Raw genomic sequence first — 9482 nt, forward strand, 5'->3', positions numbered from 1 at the left:
TGGAAGTCTTTTTGGCTCTTATTTTTATTTTTTTTATTTTAATTCCATTTATATCCCGCCCTTCTCCGAAGACTCAGGGCGGCTTACAAGCTTAGCAGTAGCCTTTATTCTATGTATATTTATTTATTTATTTATTTTAATTCCATTTATATCTCGCCCTTCTCCGAAGACTCAGGGCGGCTTACAAGCTTAGCAGTAGCCTTCATTCTATGTATATTTATTTATTTATTTATTTTAATTCCATTTATATCTCGCCCTTCTCCGAAGACTCAGGGCGGCTTACAAGCTTAGCAGTAGCCTTCATTCTGTGTATATGCCTGCTTATTAGGGCTTTCACACACACCCCAAGCGGCATTATTACAAAGTCAGCTTAATTGCCCCCAACAATCTGGGTCCTCATTTTTTATTTTATTTTATTTTTTTATTTTAATCCCATTTATATCCCGCCCTTCTCCGAAGACTCAGGGCGGCTTACAAGCTTAGCAGTAGCCTTCATTCTATGTATATGCCTGCTTATTAGGGCTTCCGAATTCTCAAAATTCTCTTTTTTTGTGGTCTACAGACAATTTTGATTCATTTGCAAACGCCTACCGCTGAAGTATTCCTCTGAGGATAATTCAGCTAAGACCGTTTCCAGCAACTCTGATTTTTTTGCCTTGCCTTGCATTGTCTGGATTTTTTTTACTTTTGTCATTTTCTTTATTTTTGGTTTTACTTTACACGTCTTCTTTCGTTTTTGCTTTCTGTTTAACTTTATTAATTCCCTATTTTATTTTATCGTTTAATTTGTCCCGTTGTTGTTGGGTTTTTTCCCCGCTATTTGTTAAGATTCTGCACAGATAGGATAGTGTGGGAAACAGTGCAGAAAAACTAATAAACGTAAATAGATAGATGGATTATGTTTTTTCCCCACGGAGGAAAAAAAAATGGGTGGGGGGAAGGAAACGGTTTTGGGTCAAGGGGGCAACGTCACCCATTTTAAAAGAAAGAGATTTCATTCTGTCCTGACTCCATTGGGAAAATTGCTTCTGCTTTTTTTTTAAATGCTGGAAATAGGGGGGGGGAAAAGAAACGAAACTTAGACTTTAATTTCAGGATTGAACAACTGGGTGGTTACCCCCCCCCAAAAAAAAAGCTTGAACTAAATGTAACGCAAATTTGTGGAGTCCTCGGCCTATGACCAAAAGGGAGCACAACATTTCTGTTGCTAAGCAAGACAGTTGTTAAATGGGTTTGGTCCCATTTTACGACCTTTCCTGCAGGCGTTAAGTGAATCGCTGCAGATGTTAAGGGAATCCAGCTGCTCCCCGTTGACTTGGCTCGTCAGAAGGTCGCAAAAGGGGATCGCGTGACCCTGGGACGCTGCGACCGTCATAAATACGAGTCGGTTGCAAAAGTTTGGATTTTGATCACGTGACCACGGGGATGCCTCAACAGTCCTAAGTGTGAAAAAAGGTCATAAGTCAACTTTTTTCAGTGCTGTTGTAACTTCGAACAGTCACTAAATGAACTTCCAAGCTTGTGTCCTTGGATCACTCAACCGTTGTCTCTGGATGGAACCTCCAAATAGAACAAGGATAGGACAGGATAGGATAGGACAGGACAGGACAGGATAGGATAGGATAGGATAGGATAGGATAGGATAGGATAAATGAAGAATAGGATAGGATAGGATAGGATAGGATAGGATAGGATAGGATAGGATAGGATAGGATAGGATAGGATAGGATAGAAGAAATGAATAGAATAGAATAGAATAGAACAGAATAGAATAAATTAAAAATAGAACAGAATAGAATAGAAGTAGAGTAGATTAAATGAAGAATAGAACAGAACAGAACAGAACAGAACAGAACAGAATAGAATAGAATAGAATAGAATAGAAAATATAGAATAGAATAAATGAAGAATAGAATAGAACAGGATAGAATAAAAGTAGAGTAGAATAAATGAAGGATAGCATAGGAGAGGAGAGGAGAGGAGAGGAGAGGAGAGGAGAGGAGAGGAGAGGAGAGGAGAGTTGGAATGGACCTTGGAGGTCATCTAGTCCAACCCTCTGCTCAGGCAGGAAACCCTCTACCATTTCAGACAAATATCTGTCCAGTCTCTTCTTAAAGATTTCCAGTGTTGGAACATTCACAACTTCTGGTAGCAAGTCGTTCCACTGGTTAATTGTTCTGTCAGGAAGTTTCTCCTTAGTTCCAGGTTGCTTCTCTCCTTGACTAGTTTCCTCTTTGTGGAAGCCCCTGAGATATTGGAACACCGCTTTCATATCACTCTTGGTCCTTCCATTCATTAGTATATTGTCTTAGTACAATTATTCTATGTTGGCTGTGTAGCTAGAGACTTTCCTTAGGCATTTATGGAGGAATGGATGAAGGATCTCCATGACTTTATCTGCTGTAGCTAACTACCCACTGTTATGAAACCCTAAAGCCAACTCTTGGTCCATTCCTCTTCTCCATGCAGCAGTGAGCTTGAAGATGTTGATAAAGACCGAATCCAGTCAACTTTGGGAGCTGCAACCTCTCCTTGTGGAGACCACAAAACAGGAACGTCTGTTCCTGGAAGTCAACATTCATGACTGAAGGACTTTTCCAACTCGATGAACCAAGGGCCACCCTCCTACTCTCCAATGCCACCAACTCTACCAATTGTGGAGAGGACATCGTGCGGTATGGGGACACGGAAAAAGTGGTCATTGGGACAGCCATCTCCATCATCACTCTGTTGACCATCGCGGGGAACAGTTTGGTGGTCATCTCCGTGTGCATCGTCAAAAAGCTCCGGCAACCATCCAATTATCTGGTGGTTTCCTTGGCCGCGGCTGACTTGTCCGTCGCCCTGGCGGTCATGCCCTTTGTGATCATCACAGATTTGGTGGGAGGCAAATGGCTGTTTGGCGAAGTCTTCTGCAACGTGTTCATTGCCATGGATGTCATGTGTTGTACGGCATCCATCATGACCCTCTGTGTCATCAGCGTGGACAGGTAAGGGTGTGAGGGTGTTCCTCAGGTTTGATCCTAGGAGATCATGGAAGTGATCAGAGGTGATCATAGAGGTACAGGCTTGGAGATGACATGGGGAACTAGACCTCCTCAATCTGGGGTCATCCACGGAGTTGGTCTTCAAAGACTCGAAGTCCAACACATTCGGAAGATCCCAAGGAAAGGTGAGCTAATCTAGGTTGCTCATCTTTAATCTAGTCTAGTCCAGTCCAGTGCACTCCAATAATCTAGTCTGGTCTGGTCTGGTCTGGTCTGGTCTGGTCTGGTCTAGTCTTGTCTAGTCTAGTCTAGTCTAGTCTAGTCTAGTCTAGTCTAGTCTAGTCTAGTCTAGTCTAGTCTAGTCTAGTCCAGTCTAATCCAATCCAATAGTCTAGTCTAGTCTAGTCTAGTCTAGTCCAGTCCAATCCAATCCAATCCAATCCAATCCAATCCAATCCAATCCAATCCAATCCAATCCAATCCAATCCAATCCAATAATCTAATCTAATCTAATCTAATCTAATCTAATCTAATCTAATCTAATCTAATGTAATGTAATCCAGTTCTGTCCAATGCAATGCAGTGCAATGCAATGCAATGCAATCCAATCCATAACTAATCTAGATTAGCTAATCTCCAGTTCTTGCATCCAAATAGATAAATCTCTTTCTTCTTTTCAAAATATTCAGGTAGAACACATCTAAATTTAGGTAACTGTTGTGATTGCTGATTTTCAGCTAAAATCTTCTCTCCTATCAAATTAAACACTTTCGATCTATAGAGTTGCCCTTGGAAGGCATCTTTTCTGTGTAATGCCTGTCAGAGAATTAAGGTGGGTCACCATCACCCTATTGATCTTCCCTACTGCAGACTAAATATATCCATTTGCAGCTGGCTTTCATGCATAAGGTGGGACTAGACCTCACCCTCTCCTGGTGATTGGCCCAAAGTCACCGAGCAGACTTTCATGCCTAAGGCGGGACTAGAACTCACCGTCTCCTGGTGATTGGTCCAAAGTCACCCAGTCGGCTTTCATGCCTAAGGAGGGACTAGACCTCACCCTCTCCTGGTGATTGGTCCAAAGTCACCCAGTCAGCTTTCATGCCTAAGGAGGGACTAGAACTCACCCTCTCCTGGTGATTGGTCCAAAGTCACCCAGCCAACTTTCATGCCTAAGGAGGGACTAGAACTCACCCTCTCCTGGTGATTGGCCCAAAGTCACCCAGCCAACTTTCATGCCTAAGGCAGGACTAGAACTCACCGTCTCCTGGTGATTGGTCCAAAGTCACCCAGTCGGCTTTCATGCCTAAGGAGGGACTAGAACTCACCCTCTCCTGGTGATTGGTCCAAAGTCACCCAGTCGGCTTTCATGCCTAAGGAGGGACTAGACCTCACCCTCTGCTGGTGATTGGTCCAAAGTCACCCAGTCGGCTTTCATGCCTAAGGAGGGACTAGAACTCACCCTCTCCTGGTGATTGGTCCAAAGTCACCCAGTCGGCTTTCATGCCTAAGGAGAGAGTAGAACTCACCCTCTCCTGGTGATTGGCCCAAAGTCACCCAGCCAACTTTCATGCCTAAGGAGGGACTAGAACTCACCCTCTCCTGGTGATTGGCCCAAAGTCACCCAGCCAACTTTCATGCCTAAGGCAGGACTAGAACTCACCGTCTCCTGGTGATTGGTCCAGTCACCCAGTCGGCTTTCATGCCTAAGAAGGGACTAGACCTCACCCTCTCCTGGTGATTGGTCCAAAGTCACCCAGTCGGCTTTCATGCCTAAGGAGGGACTAGACCTCACCCTCTCCTGGTGATTGGTCCAAAGTCACCCAGTCGGCTTTCATGCCTAAGGAGGGACTAGAACTCACCCTCTCCTGGTGATTGGTCCAAAGTCACCCAGCCGACTTTCATGCCTAAGGCGGGACTAAAACTCACCCTCTCCTGGTGATTGGTCCAAAGTCACCCAGCCAACTTTCATGCCTAAGGAGGGACTAGAACTCACCCTCTCCTGGTGATTGGCCCAAAGTCACCCAGCCAACTTTCATGCCTAAGGCAGGACTAGAACTCACCGTCTCCTGGTGATTGGTCCAAAGTCACCCAGTCGGCTTTCATGCCTAAGGAGGGACTAGACCTCACCCTCTCCTGGTGATTGGTCCAAAGTCACCCAGTCAGCTTTCATGCCTAAGGAGGGACTAGAACTCACCCTCTCCTGGTGATTGGTCCAAAGTCACCCAGCCAACTTTCATGCCTAAGGAGGGACTAGAACTCACCCTCTCCTGGTGATTGGCCCAAAGTCACCCAGCCAACTTTCATGCCTAAGGCAGGACTAGAACTCACCGTCTCCTGGTGATTGGTCCAAAGTCACCCAGTCGGCTTTCATGCCTAAGGAGGGACTAGAACTCACCCTCTCCTGGTGATTGGTCCAAAGTCACCCAGTCGGCTTTCATGCCTAAGGAGGGACTAGACCTCACCCTCTCCTGGTGATTGGTCCAAAGTCACCCAGTCGGCTTTCATGCCTAAGGAGGGACTAGAACTCACCCTCTCCTGGTGATTGGTCCAAAGTCACCCAGTCGGCTTTCATGCCTAAGGAGAGAGTAGAACTCACCCTCTCCTGGTGATTGGCCCAAAGTCACCCAGCCAACTTTCATGCCTAAGGAGGGACTAGAACTCACCCTCTCCTGGTGATTGGCCCAAAGTCACCCAGCCAACTTTCATGCCTAAGGCAGGACTAGAACTCACCGTCTCCTGGTGATTGGTCCAGTCACCCAGTCGGCTTTCATGCCTAAGAAGGGACTAGACCTCACCCTCTCCTGGTGATTGGTCCAAAGTCACCCAGTCGGCTTTCATGCCTAAGGAGGGACTAGACCTCACCCTCTCCTGGTGATTGGTCCAAAGTCACCCAGCCGACTTTCATGCCTAAGGCGGGACTAAAACTCACCCTCTCCTGGTGATTGGTCCAAAGTCACCCAGCCAACTTTCATGCCTAAGGAGGGACTAGAACTCACCCTCTCCTGGTGATTGGCCCAAAGTCACCCAGCCAACTTTCATGCCTAAGGCAGGACTAGAACTCACCGTCTCCTGGTGATTGGTCCAAAGTCACCCAGTCGGCTTTCATGCCTAAGGAGGGACTAGACCTCACCCTCTCCTGGTGATTGGTCCAAAGTCACCCAGTCGGCTTTCATGCCTAAGGAGAGAGTAGAACTCACCCTCTCCTGGTGATTGGCCCAAAGTCACCCAGCCAACTTTCATGCCTAAGGAGGGACTAGAACTCACCGTCTCCTGGTGATTGGTCCAAAATCACCCAGCCAACTTTCATGCCTAAGGAGGGACTAGAACTCACCCTCTCCTGGTGATTGGTCCAAAGTCACCCAGTCGGCTTTCATGCCTAAGGAGGGACTAGAACTCACCCTCTCCTGGTGATTGGTCCAAAGTCACCCAGTCGGCTTTCATGCATAAGGTGGGACTAGAACTTCCGCCTTCTGATTTCTATGCCAGAACCTTAACTACTACAACAAACTGCACTTGTATTTATAACCAGTTTTACTGCTGTGAATTACAGCCAATGGTTCTTGCTTGGCTTAACGCAGGGGTAGGCAACCGTGGGTCTTTTATGACTTGTGGACTTCAACTCCCAGAATTCCTGAGCCAGCCACGCTGAGGGGAAAGGGAGAGGTTTCCAAGTTGAGCCATGCTGGCTCAGGAATTCTGGGAGTTGAAGTCCGCAAGTCATGAAGGGGCCATAGTTCTCCCATGCTGGCTGAGGAATTCTGGGAGCTGAAGGGCCACGTTTGAAGACCCCTGCCCTATGGGGAGGTCTGTCATAACTCCGACTGGTTGCTAAGCGACCGGCAGCAAATTGAGGCCTTGCTGCATGATGAATCTGAATAAATGTTTTCCAGATACCTGGGCATCACTCGACCTTTGACGTACCCGGTCAGACAAGACGGGAAACTGATGGCCCAGATGGTCTTTGTGGTTTGGCTGCTCTCCGCCTCCATCACGCTCCCTCCCTTGTTCGGCTGGGCCAAGAACATCACGGTGGGAGGCGTGTGTCTCATCAGCCAGGATGTCGGCTACACCATCTACTCCACCGGCGTGGCCTTCTACATCCCCACGGCGGTCATGCTGCTCATGTACCACCGGATCTACAAAGCAGCCAAAGCCAGCGCCCGGAAACACCGCTTCGTGGACTTCCCCAGACCTCGGGACCAGGACCGTATTATCTGCGTAGACTCTGGCGTCCGTCTTCCACGGAGCACCAGGCGCAGCCAGGGCTCCAAGGAGTGCGCCACGCTGTCCAGGTTTCTTCACGAGGACCACAAGAACATGTCCATCTTCAAGAGGGAGCAGAAGGCCGCCAGGACCCTGGGCATCATCGTGGGCGCCTTCACCGTTTGCTGGCTGCCCTTCTTCTTGATGTCCACCGCCAGGCCCTTTCTCTGCGGCAGCCGATGCAGCTGTATCCCGCTGTGGCTGGAGAGGACTTTGCTGTGGCTGGGTTACACCAACTCGCTGGTCAATCCCTTGATCTACGCCTTTTTCAACCGCGACTTGAGGACTACGTTCTGGAACCTCTTGCGGTGTGATTATCGGAACATTAACCGCAGGCTTTCAGCCGCCAGCATGCACGAGGCCTTAAAAGTCACCGAAAAGCAGGAGGGTGGGTTCTGAAGGGCCGAAACCCTTTGCAATGTTAGAAATGTTGGCACCCTTTTTTCCCCCAAAAACTCCTACTCACCTAGAATTATCCCAGGACAGCAAAAGCTCGCCGAGGCAGAAATTCCTGGTTTTGTAGGGAATCCACAGTTAGATTTCAATAGAAGAGAATGTTTGTAGCTCAGGGTTGAAATGTGAGGTCCTTGGTGCTCTCCGGGCTGGGTAGTTTTCTTGCAGACGTTTCATTACCCAACTAGGTAACATCATCAGTGCTAGAAGGGAGGGGGGGTTAATAGAAAGGAGGAGAAGGAGAAGGAGCAGGAGCAGGAGCAGCAGGAGGACCAGGAGGACCGGGTTGTCGTCGCTGGTCTCAGAGCTTGGTGCTTTTCTTGCAGACATTTCATGACCCAACTAGATAACATCATCAGTGCTAGAAGGAAGTGGGGTTTATGGAGAGGAGGAGGAGGAGAAGGAGGAGGAGGAGGAGGAGGAGGAGGAGGAGGAGGAGGAGGAGGAGGAGGACGACAACGACAACGACGACAACGACGACTGTGGGTTCCTTGGTGCTCTCTGAGCTGGGTGGTTTTCTTGCAGACGTTTCATGACCCAACTAGATAACATCATCAGTGCTAGAAGGGAGGAGGAGGAGGAGGAGGAGGAGGACTGTGGGGTCCTTGGTGCTCTCTGAGCTGGGTGGTTTCCTTGCAGACGTTTCATGACCCAACTAGATAACATCATCAGTGCTAGAAGGGAGGAGGAGGAGGAGGAGGAGGAGGACTGTGGGGTCCTTGGTGCTCTCTGAGCTGGGTGGTTTCCTTGCAGACGTTTCATGACCCAACTAGATAACATCATCAGTGCTAGAAGGGAGGGAGGTTTACGGAAAGGAGGAAGAGGAGGAGGAGGAGGAGAAGTTGGAGGAGGAGAACAGCGAGCATGGGGTTTTTAGTGCTCTCTCAGCTTGATTGTCTGCTTGCAGACATTTCCTTATGTAACCAAAAATGAAAATAAAAATGGTGCTTGCTCCCGTTCTATCTGCTAGTGGCCACCATCTGCTTTACCCTCCAGTCGAACGGAGGACAAATCCTCCCCTCCCTTCTAGCACTGATGATGTCACCTAGTTTGGTGATGAAATTAAGTTTAAGTTTAAGTTTATTAATATTTCTATACCGCCCTTCTCCCGAAGGACTCAGGGCGGTGTACAGGGCAAAAGTAAAACATAAAGTTACAAAAATTAAAAAGTTATTAAATACATGCCCATAAAAAACAATAAATACATTAATAAAAACCCCAATAAAATGATAATAAAAACCCCAGCAATCCCACCCTCAGGCCAGGCCGGCTTGTTCGAACAGGTATGTTTTCAGATCGCGGCGAAAGGAGCGAAGATCCGGCGCCGTCCGGAGCTCAACCGGTAACTGGTTCCATAGCTCTGGAGCGCCCACAGAGAAAGATCTCCCCCTGGGGGCCACCAGTCTACATTCTCTGACCGGTGGCACCCTGAGGAGTCCCTCTCTGTGGGAACGCACAGGGCGAAGGGAAGTTGACGCCGGCATGTCTGCAAGAAAACCCACCCAGCTCGGAGAGCATCCAGGACCCCCACCATTAACGTCGATCTCCTCCAGGTCCGTCCACAAAAGCTATACTCCTTCATACAAACACTGTCGTCGCCTGAATAACGCTTGACGTCGTGGCAGGAAAACGAAGGCCCCAATGAAAGCGACGTTCATTATTGACCCAATTTCTAAAGAGTTTTGTTTTACGATCGCCCAGAGGTGACTTTTCCTCTCCGGAGGCGACCAAGTAAGCGCTTCTGTACAATTGCTTTGGTGCTTTCTGCAAATGTGA

At 48.0% G+C, this 9482-nt stretch overlaps 1 protein-coding gene across 1 annotated transcript; it reads left to right on the forward strand.

Annotated features, from left to right (window-relative positions):
- Window positions 1-2580: 2580 nt before the first annotated feature.
- LOC308671220 (5-hydroxytryptamine receptor 7-like) lies at window positions 2581-7652 on the forward strand (the record flags this gene model as incomplete). The annotated part of the gene is made up of 2 exons (XM_081333320.1): window positions 2581-2990; window positions 6881-7652. The coding sequence occupies 2 exons, from the start codon at window positions 2581-2583 to the stop codon at window positions 7650-7652; spliced, it is 1182 nt and encodes a 393-aa protein (XP_081189446.1).
- Window positions 7653-9482: the final 1830 nt, after the last annotated feature.

This window comes from Vipera berus (assembly GCF_964194415.1).
Source record: "Vipera berus genome assembly, chromosome: 7".
NCBI lineage: Eukaryota > Metazoa > Chordata > Lepidosauria > Squamata > Viperidae > Vipera > Vipera berus.